The sequence below is a fragment of the Panulirus ornatus genome, chromosome 32 (genome assembly GCF_036320965.1).
Source record: "Panulirus ornatus isolate Po-2019 chromosome 32, ASM3632096v1, whole genome shotgun sequence".
NCBI lineage: Eukaryota > Metazoa > Arthropoda > Malacostraca > Decapoda > Palinuridae > Panulirus > Panulirus ornatus.
In genome coordinates this window covers 4,756,615-4,774,331 of record NC_092255.1, presented here as the reverse complement: position 1 = coordinate 4,774,331, position 17,717 = coordinate 4,756,615, and the positions used below count along the sequence as shown (strand labels likewise).

At 49.2% G+C, this 17,717-nt stretch overlaps 1 protein-coding gene across 1 annotated transcript in view; it reads right to left on the bottom strand.

Annotated features, from left to right (window-relative positions):
• The window catches only part of snu (ABC-type transporter snustorr), a 40,604-nt gene that overhangs the window by 16,341 nt on the left and 6,546 nt on the right, over positions 1–17,717 (bottom strand). The window contains exons 3-6 of the mRNA XM_071680757.1: positions 16,387–16,546; positions 14,999–15,153; positions 12,796–12,903; positions 6,268–6,361 (exon numbers count right to left, since the gene is read on the bottom strand). Coding sequence (XP_071536858.1) covers positions 6,268–6,361; positions 12,796–12,903; positions 14,999–15,153; positions 16,387–16,546 — 517 coding nt within the window. The remainder of the gene's footprint in view (positions 1–6,267; positions 6,362–12,795; positions 12,904–14,998; positions 15,154–16,386; positions 16,547–17,717) is intronic.

Here is a 17,717-nt window from a genome sequence, read left to right as displayed (position 1 = left end):
GTGTACTGGTGACACCTGAGTGTGTGTACAGTGTACTGGGGACACTTGAGTGTATGTACAGTGTACTGGGGACACTTGAGTGTATGTACAGTGTACTGGTGACACCTGAGTGTGTGTACAGTGTACTGGGGACACTTGAGTGTGTGTACAGTGTACTGGTGACACTTGAGTGTGTGTACAGTGTACTGGGGACACTTGAGTGTGTGTACAGTGTACTGGTGACACCTGAGTGTGTGTACAGTGTACTGGGGACACTTGAGTGTGTGTACAGTGTACTGGTGACACCTGAGTGTGTGTACAGTGTACTGGGGACACTTGAGTGTGTGTACAGTGTACTGGTGACACCTGAGTGTGTGTACAGTGTACTGGGGACACTTGAGTGTGTGTACAGTGTACTGGTGACACCTGAGTGTGTGTACAGTGTACTGGGGACACTTGAGTGTATGTACAGTGTACTGGTGACACTCGAGTGTGACCCTGGACTCGAGGAGGTACTGGAGGGTGTACACAAATCACCAGGGGACTTTCGAGTGTGACATACAAACACTCGAGGTCATACTTGAGTGTATCTCTAGACCTCTGAGGATGACCTGAGTGACCTTGCCGTGTGACCTGGACTGACCTTGCCGTGTGACCTGGACTGACCTTGCCGTGTGACCTGGACTGACCTTGCCGTGTGACCTGGACTGACCTTGCCGTGTGACCTGGGCTGACCTTGTCCATGTGACCTGGACTGACCTTGCCGTGTGACCTGGCCTAACCTGGGCCTGTGTGACCTGGACTGACCTTGCCGTGTGACCTGGACTGACCTTGCCGTGTGACCTGGACTGACCTTGCCGTGTGACCTGGACTGACCTTGCCGTGTGACCTGGACTGACCTTGCCGTGTGACCTGGACTGACCTTGCCGTGTGACCTGGGCGGGCCCGTGTGACCTGGACTGACCTTGCCGTGTGACCTGGACTGACCTTGCCGTGTGACCTGGACTGACCTTGCCGTGTGACCTGGACTGACCTTGCCGTGTGACCTGGACTGACCTTGCCGTGTGACCTGGCCTAACCTGGGCCTATGTGACCTGGACTGACCTTGCCGTGTGACCTGGACTGACCTTGCCGTGTGACCTGGACTGACCTTGCCGTGTGACCTGGACTGACCTTGCCGTGTGACCTGGGCGGGCCCGTGTGACCTGGACTGACCTTGCCGTGTGACCTGGACTGACCTTGCCGTGTGACCTGGACTGACCTTGCCGTGTGACCTGGACTGACCTTGCCGTGTGACCTGGACTGACCTTGCCGTGTGACCTGGACTGACCTTGCCGTGTGACCTGGACTGACCTTGCCGTGTGACCTGGACTGACCTTGCCGTGTGACCTGGACTGACCTTGCCGTGTGACCTGGACTGACCTTGCCGTGTGACCTGGACTGACCTTGCCGTGTGACCTGGACTGACCTTGCCGTGTGACCTGGACTGACCTTGCCGTGTGACCTGGACTGACCTTGCCGTGTGACCTGGACTGACCTTGCCGTGTGACCTGGACTGACCTTGCCGTGTGACCTGGATTGACCTTGTCCATGTGACCTGGACTGACCTTGGTCCGTGTGACCTGGCCTAACCTGGGCCTATGTGACCTGGACTGACCTTGCCGTGTGACCTGGACTGACCTTGCCGTGTGACCTGGACTGACCTTGCCGTGTGACCTGGACTGACCTTGCCGTGTGACCTGGACTGACCTTGCCGTGTGACCTGGACTGACCTTGCCGTGTGACCTGGACTGACCTTGCCGTGTGACCTGGACTGACCTTGCCGTGTGACCTGGACTGACCTTGCCGTGTGACCTGGACTGACCTTGCCGTGTGACCTGGACTGACCTTGCCGTGTGACCTGGACTGACCTTGCCGTGTGACCTGGACTGACCTTGCCGTGTGACCTGGACTGACCTTGCCGTGTGACCTGGACTGACCTTGCCGTGTGACCTGGACTGACCTTGCCGTGTGACCTGGACTGACCTTGCCGTGTGACCTGGGCGGGCCCGTGTGACCTGGACTGACCTTGCCGTGTGACCTGGACTGACCTTGCCGTGTGACCTGGACTGACCTTGCCGTGTGACCTGGACTGACCTTGCCGTGTGACCTGGACTGACCTTGCCGTGTGACCTGGACTGACCTTGCCGTGTGACCTGGACTGACCTTGCCGTGTGACCTGGACTGACCTTGCCGTGTGACCTGGACTGACCTTGCCGTGTGACCTGGACTGACCTTGCCGTGTGACCTGGACTGACCTTGCCGTGTGACCTGGACTGACCTTGCCGTGTGACCTGGACTGACCTTGCCGTGTGACCTGGGCGGGCCCGTGTGACCTGGACTGACCTTGCCGTGTGACCTGGACTGACCTTGCCGTGTGACCTGGGCGGGCCCGTGTGACCTGGACTGACCTTGCCGTGTGACCTGGGCGGGCCCGTGTGACCTGGACTGACCTTGCCGTGTGACCTGGGCCCGTGTGACCTGGACTGACCTTGCCGTGTGACCTGGGCCCGTGTGACCTGGACTGACCTTGCCGTGTGACCTGGACTGACCTTGCCGTGTGACCTGGGCGGGCCCGTGTGACCTGGACTGACCTTGCCGTGTGACCTGGGCGGGCCCGTGTGACCTGGGCCCGTGTGACCTGGACTGACCTTGCCGTGTGACCTGGACTGACCTTGCCGTGTGACCTGGGCGGGCCCGTGTGACCTGGGCGGGCCCGTGTGACCTGGACTGACCTTGCCGTGTGACCTGGCCTAACCTGGGCCTATGTGACCTGGACTGACCTTGCCGTGTGACCTGGACTGACCTTGCCGTGTGACCTGGGCGGGCCCGTGTGACCTGGACTGACCTTGCCGTGTGACCTGGGCGGGCCCGTGTGACCTGGACTGACCTTGCCGTGTGACCTGGACTGACCTTGCCGTGTGACCTGGACTGACCTTGCCGTGTGACCTGGGCCCGTGTGACCTGGACTGACCTTGCCGTGTGACCTGGGCCCGTGTGACCTGGACTGACCTTGCCGTGTGACCTGGCCTAACCTGGGCCTATGTGACCTGGACTGACCTTGCCGTGTGACCTGGGCGGGCCCGTGTGACCTGGACTGACCTTGCCGTGTGACCTGGACTGACCTTGCCGTGTGACCTGGACTGACCTTGCCGTGTGACCTGGACTGACCTTGCCGTGTGACCTGGGCCCGTGTGACCTGGACTGACCTTGCCGTGTGACCTGGACTGACCTTGCCGTGTGACCTGGGCGGGCCCGTGTGACCTGGACTGACCTTGCCGTGTGACCTGGACTGACCTTGCCGTGTGACCTGGGCCCGTGTGACCTGGACTGACCTTGCCGTGTGACCTGGGCCCGTGTGACCTGGACTGACCTTGCCGTGTGACCTGGACTGACCTTGCCGTGTGACCTGGGCGGGCCCGTGTGACCTGGGCGGGCCCGTGTGACCTGGACTGACCTTGCCGTGTGACCTGGGCCCGTGTGACCTGGACTGACCTTGCCGTGTGACCTGGGCGGGCCCGTGTGACCTGGCCTAACCTGGGCCTATGTGACCTGGACTGACCTTGCCGTGTGACCTGGCCTAACCTGGGCCTATGTGACCTGGACTGACCTTGCCGTGTGACCTGGGCGGGCCCGTGTGACCTGGACTGACCTTGCCGTGTGACCTGGGCGGGCCCGTGTGACCTGGACTGACCTTGCCGTGTGACCTGGACTGACCTTGCCGTGTGACCTGGGCGGGCCCGTGTGACCTGGACTGACCTTGCCGTGTGACCTGGACTGACCTTGCCGTGTGACCTGGGCGGGCCCGTGTGACCTGGCCTAACCTGGGCCTATGTGACCTGGACTGACCTTGCCGTGTGACCTGGACTGACCTTGCCGTGTGACCTGGACTGACCTTGCCGTGTGACCTGGACTGACCTTGCCGTGTGACCTGGACTGACCTTGCCGTGTGACCTGGACTGACCTTGCCGTGTGACCTGGACTGACCTTGCCATGTGAGGTGGACTGACCTTGCCGTGTGACCTGGACTGACCTTGCCGTGTGACCTGGCCTAACCTGGGCCTATGTGACCTGGACTGACCTTGCCGTGTGACCTGGCCTAACCTGGGCCTGTGTGATCTGGACTGACCTTGCCCGTGTGACCTGGGCCTGTGTGACCTGGACTGACCTTGTCGTGTGACCTGGATGATGGGTCGTGTGATAAGGGTGTGTGAGGTTGGTGGTGATGGATGCTTGGTGTGAGGCTGTGTGATGGAGAAGCGTGTGTGGAGTGAGCTGGTGCGTGAGTGGTGGAGAGACCTTGGTAGTGATGGTGGGCGTGTGGATGGATGTTGCGTGTCGAGAGTGGTTGTGCAGGGTGGAGGACGAACATGGGGAGAGGCTGAGGGACGGGTTGGCGAAGTGTTGGATCGAGTGAGGGCGAGGTCTCGTGCGAGACCAGATAATGGTGGAGAGAGTGGTGGTGAGAGAGTGGTGGGAGAGTGGTGGTGGAGAGTGGTGGAGAGAGTGGTGGTGAGAGTGGTGGAGAGAGTGGTGGAGAGAGTGGTGGTGAGAGTGGATAGAGTGGTGGTGAGAGTGGTGGTGAGAGTGGTGGAGAGAGTGGTGGTGAGAGTGGTGGTGAGAGTGGTGGAGAGAGTGGTGGTGAGAGTGGTGGAGAGAGTGGTGGAGAGAGTGGTGGTGAGAGTGGTGGAGAGAGTGGTGGTGAGAGTGGTGGAGAGAGTGGTGGTGAGAGTGGTGGAGAGAGTGGTGGAGAGAGTGAGGGTGAGGGTGAAGGGTGAGGGTGAGGGGTGAAGGTGGTGGTGAAAGGGGGGAAGGTTGATTGGGGGGGGGGGTTAGAGAGGGTGGTGGAGAGGGTGGTGGAGAGACTGGTGGTGGTGAGGGTGGTGGAGAGGGTGGTGGTGGAGAGACTGGTGGTGGAGAGAGTGTTGGAGAGACTGGTGGTGGTGAAAGGGGGGAAGGTTGATTGGTGGGGGGTGGTTAGAGAGGGTGGTGGAGAGGGTGGTGGAGAGACTGGTGGTGGTGAGGGTGGTGGAGAGGGTGGTGGTGGAGAGACTGGTGGTGGAGAGAGTGTTGGAGAGACTGGTGGTGAAAGGGGTGAAGGTTGATTGGGGGAGGAGGTTAGAGACGGTGGTGGTGAGGGTGTTGGAGAGACTGGTGGTGGAGAGAGTGTTGGAGAGACTGGTGGTGAAAGGGGTGAAGGTTGATTGGGGGAGGAGGTTAGAGAGGGTGGTGGTGACGGTGTTGGAGAGACTGGTGGTGGAGAGGGTGGTGGAGAGGGTGGTGGTGAGACTGTTGGTGGAGAGGGTGGTGGAGAGACTGGTGGTGGAGAGACTGGTGGTGGAGAGGGTGGTGGAGAGACTGGTGGTGGAGAGGGTGGTGGAGAGACTGGTGGTGGACAGACTGGTGGAGAGACTGGTGGTGGAGAGACTGGTGGTGGAGAGGGTGGTGGTGAGATTGTTGGTGTAGCGGGGGGGGGGGGGTGATGGTGAAGAGAGGTGGAGGAAGAGGAGGAGGAGGAGGAGGGAGAATATGAGGGTGAACATGAACTTAATGGTGGAGACTGTAGTAATGTTGGAGATTGCTGGTGTTGGGGCTGGTGGAGACCATAGCGCACTAGGAGAACAGATTATAAACGAATCAAATTGAAATAATAAAAAAAAAAATATACAAACTGGCAACCATTGCAGCATCTGATAAATAAAACCCAAAATAAAACCCAAATCCGTCTTATTAAACCCAACCCCGTCTTATTAAACCCATCCCCCGTCTTATTAAACCCATCCCCGTCTTATAAAACCCAACCCCGTCTTATTAAACCCAACCCCGTCTTATAAAACCCAACCCCGTCTTATTAAACCCAACCCCGTCTTATAAAACCCAACCCCGTCTTATAAAACCCAACCCCGTCTTATAAAACCCAACCCCGTCTTATAAAACCCAACCCCGTCTAATAAAACCCAACCCCGTCTTCTAAAACCCAACCCCGTCTTCTAAAACCCAACCCCGTCTTATAAAACCCAACCCAGTCTTATAAAACCCAACCCCGTCTAATAAAACCCAACCCCGTCTTATAAAACCCAACCCCGTCTTATAAAACCCAACCCCGTCTTATAAAACCCAACCCCGTCTTATTAAACCCAACCCCGTCTTATAAAACCCAACCCCGTCTAATAAAACCCAATCCCGTCTTAAGATAAACACAGTAATATCTCTAAAGCCATTTATTGGCTAACGATAACGGCTAACTACCTTGTCAGCTTGTCTGGCCTCTTCAATGTAATGGGTCGTTATGATGATGGTGGTTCGACCCATTTCACACACCTTCAACAGATGCTCCCAGATACTGTGGGCAACGGAGGAGAGAGAGAAATGGTCAAATTGGATCATACCATCACCTGGTTTGTCGTCTGCTGGGGGAATGGGGACGGGAATGGGGACGGGAATGGGGACGGGAATGGGGACGTAAATGGGGACGGGAATGGGGACGGGAATGGGGACGGGAATGGGGACGGGAATGGGGACGTAAATGGGGACGTAAATGGGGACGGGAATGGGGACGGGAATGGGGACGGGAATGGGGACGTAAATGGGGACGTAAATGGGGACGGGAATGGGGACGGGAATGGGGACGTAAATGGGGACGGGAATGGAGACGGGAATGGGGACGGGAATGGGGACGGGAATGGGGACGTAAATGGGGACGGGAATGGGGACGGGAACGGGAATGGGGACGGGAATGGGGACGGGAATGGGGACGTAAATGGGGACGGGAATGGGGACGGGAATGGGGACGTAAATGGGGACGGGAATGGGGACGGGAATGGGGACGGGAATGGGGACGTAAATGGGGACGGGAATGGGGACGGGAATGGGGACGTAAATGGGGACGGGAATGGGGATGGGAATGGGGAATGGTCATTATGCTACTACTACTACTACTACTAAAATACAATGGACATTATTGTAATTAACTCTAATGACATAATTAACCACACTCCCCCTTTGTGATCATTAACTCCCTAAACTGCTGGTTCTCTCTGGCAATTGGCGGTGTGACGTCACCTCCATTGTTTACGCCAAGGTAAGTGTCCGTAAATTGGTAAATACGTAAATAGGATATTAATGTAATATAAACTTGTCACCCATTAAACCCTTCATAAAAGGCTAAAGCAATATCGCTCATAGTTCGATATTCTTTAATTAACTCACTATGTTAATTATATGTATATATTCCATGCATATAAATAGACGAGATGTAGATAAAGATATTAAATTACAACCGTATTTAAGAAAGAAATATAGGGTTGAGTATTGGGAAATGCTGATAAATGATAACTCATTTATTAATGAGTTAATCATTTAATTAATTTCATAGAAATTTAGGTAAAATTTAGTGTAATTCTGGTGTTCTGACAAATTGTTTAATATACTATATATATATATATATATATATATATATATATATATATATATATATATATATATATATATATTCCTATGAGTCCACGAGGGAAAATGAAACACGAAAAGTTCCCAAGTGCACTTTCGTGTAATAATCACATCATCAGGGTAAACATGGTTACCAAATGGCGTCCTAGCTTCGTCTCTTCGATGTTTATCAACAGACTGTTATATTTCTCTCTTGTGTCTCTCCTGATGATGTGATTATGACACGAAAGTGCACTTGGCAACTTATCCTGTTTCATTTTCCCCCGTGGACTCATAGGAATAGACTTGATCACGCGCAAAATTGTGATCCTTTCCAATATATACATAGACCTACTTCAAATGCCACCCACAGTCCGTTTTCCATTTCATAGAAAATGTTGCAAATTTTCAGTTAGGATTGTATTTTCAGAGGGGGTGTGGGGGGGGGGGTGAATTTATCATACAACTGACGTATTTGAAAAAAGAATGTAGACAATGAAAATTAATTAATGTGAACAGCTAATTAATGTAAACAACTAATCAATGTAAATAAGTAACTGAAGAAAATTAAATTAATGTAAACAACTAATGGAAACATCTAAGTAATGTAAACAAATTAATATTAACAACAACATCAATGTAAACTAATTAATGTAAACAACTAAGCAAAGTAAGCAACTAATCAAGGTAAACAGATAAATGTAAACAAATTATCAATGTAAACAACTAACTAATGTTAACAACTAAACCATGTAAACAACTAATCAAGGTAAACAGATGAATGTAAACAAATTATCAATGTAAACAACTAATTAATGTAAACAACTAAACCATGTAAACAAATAAGGTAAACAGATAAATATAAACAAATGATTAATGTAAACAACTAATTAATGTAAACAACTAAGCCATGTAAACCAATAATTATGGTAAACATATAAATGTAAACAAATTATTGTAAACAACTAATTAACGTAAACAACTAAACGATGTAAACAACTAATCAAGGTAAACAGATAAATGTAAACAAATCATTAATGTAAACATGGTGAAACCCTATAGTAACTTTGGCTGAGAATAAATTGGTTTATTTCATAACTTGATTACTCGATCCCCATAATTATCATTAACCAGAATTATTATTGAGTTAAGATTTGTATATTAGCACAATTTATATATGATAACAACCAAATGATACGGTCAAGGAATCGTATAGATTTATATAACGAATCTATATAGCGAAATATCCAGCTTAAGAGAATGATTTGGAGAAAATGTATATAAATCTGTTAGAAATCAACATGAAATCTATATAAATCGGTTAGAAAGACATCAATTTATATAGAAATCATCAATGATTTATATAGAAATCAACACTAATATATATTGAAGTTTTCAACAATTTGTAGAATCAACACTAATGTATATCAAAATCAACAACTCATAGAAATCAACATCACTTTACATAGAAATCAACATAACTTTATATAGAAATCACCAATTGATATAGAAATCAACACCAATGTATATGGTTGGGGTATGCTAGGTTAAGTTGACGAAGGCTAGGTGTGACTCGAATGTTAGGCAAACTAATGCTATGTTAGGTTGACAGCCTAGTTTAGGCTAGGTTAGGTTAGGTTGACAGCCTAGTTTAGGCTAGGTTAGGTTAGGTTGACGTAGGCTAGGTTAGGTTAGGTTGACGTAGCCTAGTTTAGGCTAGGTTAGGTTAGGTTGACAGCCTAGTTTAGCCTAGGTTAGGTTAGGTTGACGTAGGCTAGGTTAGGTTAGGTTGACAGCCTAGTTTAGGCTAGGTTAGGTTAGGTTGACAGCCTAGTTTAGCCTAGGTTAGGTTAGGTTGCGTAGGCTAGGTTAGGTTAGGTTGACGTAGCCTAGTTTAGGCTCGGTTGACGTAGGTTGATGTAACCTAGTTTAGGCTAGGTTAGGTTAGGTTTAAGTAGGCTAGTTTAGGCTAGGTTAGGCTAGGTTGACAGCCTAGTTTAGGCTAGGTTAGGTTAGGTTTACAGCCTAGATTAGCCTAGGTTAGGTTAGGTTGACGTAGGCTAGGTTAGGTTAGGTTGACATAACCTAGTTTAGGCTAGGTTGACGTAGGTTGATGTAACCTAGTTTAGGCTGGATTAGGTTAGGTTTAAGTTGGCTAGTTTAGGCTAGGTTAGGCTAGGTTGACGTAGGCTAGGTTAGGCTAGTATCTTTGGTTCGCGAAATAAAGCGACTTGAACACATTGTTTCCCATGACAAATGACAGCTTTCCTGTCCAATACGTTTTGTTATTTATCATTACTCATTTATAATAATTAATTTATTCATTATAAAGCCATGGCTATATTTCGTAGTTATGAATATGCTTAAATGAAGCTTAGCATATTAATTTTGAGGAAGTATAATGAGCCGTAAATACCAAAATAACTGCAAATACTTAAAAAAAAAAAGAAATAGAATTATGTATTAAGTCCATAATTTCCATTGAAAACAGAATGTATTCTTAAATAGTAACGCCTCAGCTCAACAGATGGCGTTGTTCCCGAGGTAAATAAAAACCCGCGTTAATCTTTTTTTGCCATGACAGACGGCAACTTTCCTGTCTTAGTAATGTCTTCGGTGCCAAGATCGCTTTCCTCCAGGTATTTATCCACAAATATAAGAACATTGTGGTCTCTAAGATACATGAAGATATCAAATCTAATTCGTTTGATGTACTACATCGCATAAATGACATAGAAATAGGAATGAATAGCGAAATAAAGCGACGAACACATTTTTTCCCATGACAGCCGACAGCTTTCCTGTCTTGGTAATGTCTTCAGTGCCAATATCGCTTTCCATATCGCTTTCCTCCAAGTATTTATCCACAAATATAAGAACATTGTGGTATTTAAAATACATAAAGTTATTAAATCTAATTCGTTTGATGTACTACAGCGCAGAAATGACGTGGAAATAGGAGAAAACAGCGAAATAAAGCGACTTAAACCCATTTTTAAAAGTCTTTCGCTTTGTTTACGTTGGCCATCCAGCTGGTGGTCAACCACTCACATGTTCGGAGTCTTTCATTTTCTTGTGACATTTAATGGTGATTATTACCGTCCCTACCATCACAGCGAGGACTAATTAACTGGTGATTAACGAGGAGGTGTCAGGTACGTAGTAGAGACGTATGTAACGACAGGTTATTGCTGTATAACGTAGGGATGTGTTCGTTAAATAAGGCAAACATGTCGTTGATCATATTTAGGTGTTGTTAACGATGTGTGTATATGGACGAGTCTCAGGTGATTTGCCTATGATCATTACGAATCATGGAGGGCTAATTAACAGCCTTTGAAGCCTAGTTTCATTAATTTCTTACCCAGTTCGGCCCAAGTTGGTTCACCAGGTAGTAACTTTGCGTGTTTAGCTCGCGATTTATATTTCGGCTAAGCAAATTTAAGGGGAACGGTATCCCATAGTGTATATTAAGGGGGGTTATCAGCCAGATGACAGTAATTAGCACCTCAATTAACATCGAATTAGGTCGGGAAGAGCCAATGGAGGGGTCGGGGAGGAGGAAGGGGGGGAGTGAGGTAGTGACGTCACGCCAGGCTTTTTTCCAGACCAACATGGCCGCCGTCAGCTGACCTCCTTCTTTCCTCCTCAGTGATAAAAAACTTCTTTTCACCTTCGTTATGACCCGGATTCTCTTATCTACGCTGCAAGGACGAGCCTGGAGATAGCAGAGATATTTCTGAGGTGGCTGTGGTCGCCTGGCCTCTACCAGATCTCGACCAGGAGCAGAAATAAGATTAGGGTGTTGGTCGAAGTCTGGTCGCTCGAATATAAACACTTGGTGATGGAGAGGAGTCGATAAATTCGTTATTATTTATTAACTTTGCGGCTTTTATTATATTTTTGTTATCTATTCTTAGTTACAACTCGTTCATAAAAAAATATATACCGTCTATGATATGATATAGACATTATATAGAGTGCTATAATGTGTATATATATGACATTGAATATGTTGATGGCACTACACCAATATTGTTAATGGTAATGTTTAATATATGTCTTGGTATTTTAACACGGCCAGATCATCAGCTAGGTTAGGGTAGGGTGGTCTAAGTTAGTTTAGTTTAAGGCTAGGCTAGGCTAGGTTATGCTAGGTTTGCATAGGTTGGGGTAGGTTAGGTTAGGTTAGGTTAGGTTATGCTAGGTTAGGCTAGGCTAGGCTAGGTTATGCTAGGTTAGGTTAGGTTGTGCTAGGTTAGGTTAGGTTGTGCTAGGTTAGGTTATGCTAGGTTATGTTAGGTTGGGCTTGGTTATGCTAGGTTTGGATAGGTTAGGTTAGGATGGGCTAGGTTAGGTTAGGGTAGGTTAGGCTAGGCTAGGTTATGCAAGGTTAGGATAAGTTGGGTTAGGCTGGGCTAGGTTAGATTAGGGTAGGTTAGGTTAGGCTAGGCAAGGTTAGGTTAGGCTAGGCTAGGTTAGGCTAGGTTTGCCTTGGCTATGTTTAAAGGCGGGAGACAATCCTATGTTGTTAGGCATTGAAAGTGTTATATAGGTTATAGGAAAGATGAAAGTGTTATATAGGTTATAGGAAAGACCTTATATAAACACGGGTTATATATGAAGCCAATTCTCATAATATGTTATATAGTTATTGAAGCAAATTATATGTTATAATGTATTAACTTGTGAAATATTAATTATGGTTGTAGAATTAATAACATTTCCCCATGGATGACTGAAATGGCAAGCTACGCTCTCACTTGCCTGACTGACTGACTGACTGACTGATTAACTGACTGATTGACTAATTGACTGATTGATTAGACTGACTGATTGGATAACTGACTGACTGACTGGCTAACTGACTGGCTGACTGACTGATTGACTGACTGACTGACTGGCTAACTGACTGGTTGACTGATTAAATGACTGACTGACTGATTGACTGACTGATTGACTGACTGACTGACTGATTGTCTAACTGACTGATTGACTGATTGTTGGCTAACTGACTGATTGACTAGACTGACTGATTGGCTAACTGACTGATTGACTGACTGACTGACTGACTGATTGACTAGCCCAACTGACTGGCTAACTGACTGACTGATTGGCTAACTGACTGATTGACTTTGATTGGCTAACTGACTGATTGACTTGACTGATTGGCTAACTGACTGATTGACTAGACTGACTGGCTAACTGACTGATTGACTAGACTGACTGGCTAACTGACTGATTGACTAGACTGACTGGCTAACTGACTGATTGACTAGACTGACTGGCTAACTGACTGAGGGAGGAGCTGTCGGTTACCGTAGTGGGTGGGTGGGTGGGTTGACTGACCTGCTCCTGAGGAGTGGGTCAACGCCCACGGTGGGTTCGTCCAGTATGAGGAGGTCAGGTTCATGCAGCAGGGCGGAGGCGAAGCTCACCCGTCGTTGTTGACCACCGCTGAGCACATGAGGGCAGGAGGAAGGTGTGGTGAGTGGGGCGGCGGGTGGAGGGCGGGTTGTGGTGGGTGGAGGACGGGTTGTGGTGGGTGGAGGGTGGTTTGTGGTGGGTGGAGGGTGGTTTATGGTGGGTGGAGGGTGGTTTGTAGGGGTTGGAGGGTGGTTTGTGGTGGGTGGAGGGGCGGTTTATTGAGGCTGGGGGTGGTTTATAATGCTGGAGGGGTGGTTTATGATGCTAGAGGGTGGTTTATAATGCTGGAGGGGTGGTTTATAATGCTGGAGGGGTGGTTTATAATGCTTGGAGATGGTTTATAATGCTGGAGGGGTGGTTTATAATGCTGGAGGGTGGTTTATAATGCTGGAGGGGTGGTTTATAATGCTGGGAGGTGGTTTATAATGCTGGAGGGGTGGTTTATAATGCTTGGAGATGGTTTATAATGCTGGAGGGGTGGTTTATAATGCTGGAGGGTGGTTTATAATGCTGGAGGGGTGGTTTATAATGCTGGGAGGTGGTTTATAATGCTGGAGGGGTGGTTTATAATGCTGGAGGGGTGGTTTATAATGCTGGGAGGTGGTTGATAATGCTGGAGGGGTGGTTTATAATGCTGGAGGGGTGGTTTATAATGCTGGAGGGTGGTTTATAATGCTAGAAGGGTGGTTTATAATGCTGGGAGGTGGTTGATAATGCTGGAGGGTGGTTTATAATGCTGGAGGGTGGTTTATAATGCTGGAGGGGTGGTTTATAATGCTGGAGGGGTGGTTTATAATGCTGGAGGGTGGTTTATGATGCTGGAGGGTGGTTTATAATGCTGGAGGGGTGGTTTATAATGCTGGAGGGTGGTTTATAATGCTGGAGGGGTGGTTTATAATGCTGGAGGGGTGGTTTATAATGCTGGAGGGTGGTTTATAATGCTGGAGGGGTGGTTTATAATGCTGGAGGGGTGGTTTATAATGCTGGAGGGGTGGTTTATAATGCTGGAGGGGTGGTTTATAATGCTGGAGGGGTGGTTTATGATGCTGGAAGGGTGGTTTATAATGCTTGGAGATGGTTTATAATGCTGGAGGGTGGTTTATAATGCTGGAGGGGTGGTTTATAATGCTGGAGGGGTGGTTTATAATGCTGGAGGGTGGTTTATAATGCTGGAGGGGTGGTTTATAATGCTGGAGGGGTGGTTTATAATGCTGGAGGGTGGTTTATGATGCTGGAAGCGTGGTTTATAAGGGCTAAGCGGATGGTTTATAGGGAATGAGGGGTGGTTCCATCCACATCCACACCCATGTATCAGGGACATTCGCACCTCCACTTCCATCAGTTTCTCTCCATACACAACTCCCACTGAAGCTCATACTATCTCTCTGCTTCCACCTGACGAAACATCTTCCAAACCTCAGACGAACAGCTTCTACAGTTTCTCACTCGGCCAAGGAGGGGGGAACCGTGTCATGTGCAAACAGCAGCTGACTCCTCGCCTCTCGCCTCTCTCTCTCTCTCTCTCTCTCTCTCTCTCTCTCTCTCTCTCTCTCTCTCTCTCTCTCTCTCTCTCTCCCTCCTCACACCCACAGCATACTATTGACCCGTCCTTCTCTCTCTCTCTCTCTCTCTCTCTCTCTCTCTCTCTCTCTCTCTCTCTCTCTCTCTCTCTCTCTCTTTCCTCCCACCCCACACCCCCACAGCATACTATTGACCCGTCCTTCTCTCTCTCTCTCTCTCTCTCTCTCTCTCTCTCTCTCTCTCTCTCTCTCTCTCTCTCTCTCTCTCTCTCTCTCTCTTTCCTCACACCCCACATACCCACAGCATACTATTGACCCGTCCTTCTCTCTCTCTCTCTCTCTCTCTCTCTCTCTCTCTCTCTCTCTCTCTCTCTCTCTCTCTCTCTCTCTCTCTTTCCTCACACCCCACACACCCACAGCATACTATTGTCCTGTCTCTCTCTCTCTCTCTCTCTCTCTCTCTCTCTCTCTCTCTCTCTCTCTCTCTCTCTCTCTTTCCTCACACCCCACACCCCCACAGCATACTATTGACCCGTCCTTCTCTCTCTCTCTCTCTCTCTCTCTCTCTCTCTCTCTCTCTCTCTCTCTCTCTCTCTTTCTCTCACCTGAGCTGGTTAATGAGCCTCTTCGGGTCAGGTAGGTCGAGGAAGTCGACCAGGAAGGCTGTTCTCTGGGCGATCTTGTGGTGGTTCATCTGGTGGATCTTGCCGAAGTAACGGAGCGTCTCCACGATGGAGAACTCCTGGTACAGAGCCAGCTCCTGCAGGTGGAGGAGGTGGAGGGACACACTTAGAGCAGGTGGAGGTGGAGGTGGGATACACTTGGAGCAGGTGGAGGAGGAGGGATAAACTAAGAGCAGGTGGAGGTGGAGCAGGTGGAGGAGGGACACACTTACAGGACACACTTACAGCAGGTGGAGGTGATGGGGGTGGGACACTAAGAGTAGGTGGAGGTGGAGGGACACACTTAGAGCAGGTGGAGGTGGAGGAGGAGGGACACACTAAGAGCAGGTGGAGGAGGAGGAGGAGGAGGTGGAGGGCCTTTTATAGTATAGGGAGGAGGGTGGGGTGTGTTGTGTTGTTATAACCCTTGTATATATATATATATATATATATATATATATATATATATATATATATATATATATATATATATATGTATGTATATATATGTATATGTGTATACATATGTATATATATGTAGGAAGGAGCTTCGTTATGTGTCTAGATCATCCATCCACCTGCGTCTTACAAGCGAGTGGAGTGACGTCAGTATTACAAATGGAGTTTGGTCAAGTGGAGGTTATGTTGGTGTGGGTCAAGTGGTGAGGCACATGGTTCGAAAATGAGGAGGGTAGATGTGTGTGTGTGTGTGTGTGTGTGTGTGTGTATGTGTGTGTGTGACCTGGGTGTGTGTGTGTGTGACCTGGGGGTGTGTGTGTGTGTGTGACCTGGGTGTGTGTGTGTGTGTGTGTGTGTCTGACCTGGGTGTGTGTGTGTGACCTGGGTGTGTGTGTGTGTGTGTGTGTGTATGTGTGACCTGGGGGTGTGTGTATGTGTGACCTGGGTGTGTGTGTGTGTGTGTGTGTGTGTGTCTGACCTGGGTGTGTGTGTGTGTGTGTGTGTGTGTGTGTGACCTGGGTGTGTGTATGTGTGTGACCTGGGGGTGTGTGTATGTGTGACCTGGGTGTGTGTGTGTGTGTATGTGTGTGTGTGTGTGTGTGTGTGTGTGTGTGTGTGTGTGTGTGTGTGTGTGTGACCTGGGTGTGTGTGTGTGTGTGACCTGGGTGTGTGTGTGTGACCTGGGTGTGTATGTGTGACCTGGGTGTGTGTGTGTGTGACCTGGGTGTGTGTGTGTGTGTGTGTGTGTGTGTGTGTGTGTGTGTGTGTGTGTGTGTGTGACCTTACCTGTGGCATGTAGCCGACCCTGTGACCTGGGTGTGTGTGTGTGTGTGTGTGTGTGTGTGTGTGTGTGTGTGTGTGTGTGACCTTACCTGTGGCATGTAGCCGACCCTGTGACCTGGGACAGCGGCCCCAGGTGACCCTGGGGGAAAGCCGTAGAGCAAGATGGCGCCCCTGTCCAGCGTGAGCCGGTTCACCACACACCCGAGCAAGGTCGTCTTCCCACACCCACTGGCGCCCAGCAACCCGTAGCTGTGGGGGAGAGGGAGTGTGGGGGTGAGAGGGACGGAGTGTGGGGGTGAGAGAGTGAGTGAGAGAGGGACGGAGTGTGTGTGTGTGTGTGTGTGTGTGTGTGTGTGTGTGTGTGTGTGTGTGTGCGTGAGAGAGACAGACAGAGAGAGAGACAGAGAGAGAGTGTGTGTGTGTGTGTGTGTGTGTGTGTGTGTGAGAGAGAGAGAGAGAGAGAGAGAGAGAGAGAGAGAGAGAGAGAGAGAGAGAGAGAGTGCGTGTGTGAGAGAGAGAGAGACGGAGAGAGAGAGACAGACAGACAGTGTGTGTGTGTGTGTGTGTGTGAGAGAGAGAGAGAGAGAGAGAGAGAGAGAGAGAGAGAGAGAGAGAGAGAGAGAGAGAGAGGTATATAGTGTAAGAGGTATACTAAGCATACTATGTATCTGTGGCAGGGGAGGGGAGTATACCACAGTAAAACTTATTCATATACCTCTCTCTCTCTCTCTCTCTCTCTCTCTCTCTCTCTCTCTCTCTCTCTCTCTCTCTCTCACACACACACACTGTCTGTCTGTCTCTCTCTCTCCGTCTCTCTCTCTCTCACACACGCACACTCTCTCTCTCTCTCTCTCTCTCTCTCTCTCTCTCTCCCCTGTGTATTTCCCGTGACCTGGAGCACTGTAACCCCCCCTCAGCATACTCCCATGACCTGGGATGGTATACCCCTCGACATATTCCCATGACCTGAGGCAATGTGTATATCTCATTAGATATATTTCATTATATATATTTCATTATATATATTTCATCATATATTCTACTCTACCTGTGACCTGGTCAAACATGCCTGTGACCTGGTCAACCCTACCTGTGACCTGGTCTACCCTACCTGTGACCTGGTCAACCCTACCTGTGACCTGGTCCACCCTACCTGTGACCTGGTCTACCCTACCTGTGACCTGGTCAACCCTACCTGTGACCTGGTCAAACATACCTGTGACCTGGTCAACCCTACCTGTGACCTGGTCAAACATACCTGTGACCTGGTCCACCCTACCTGTGACCTGGTCAAACATACCTGTGACCTGGTCCACCCTACCTGTGACCTGGTCAACCCTACCTTTGACCTGGTCAACCCTACCTGTGACCTGGTCCACCACACCCCAATGACCTGACCCACCACACCCCAATGACCTGA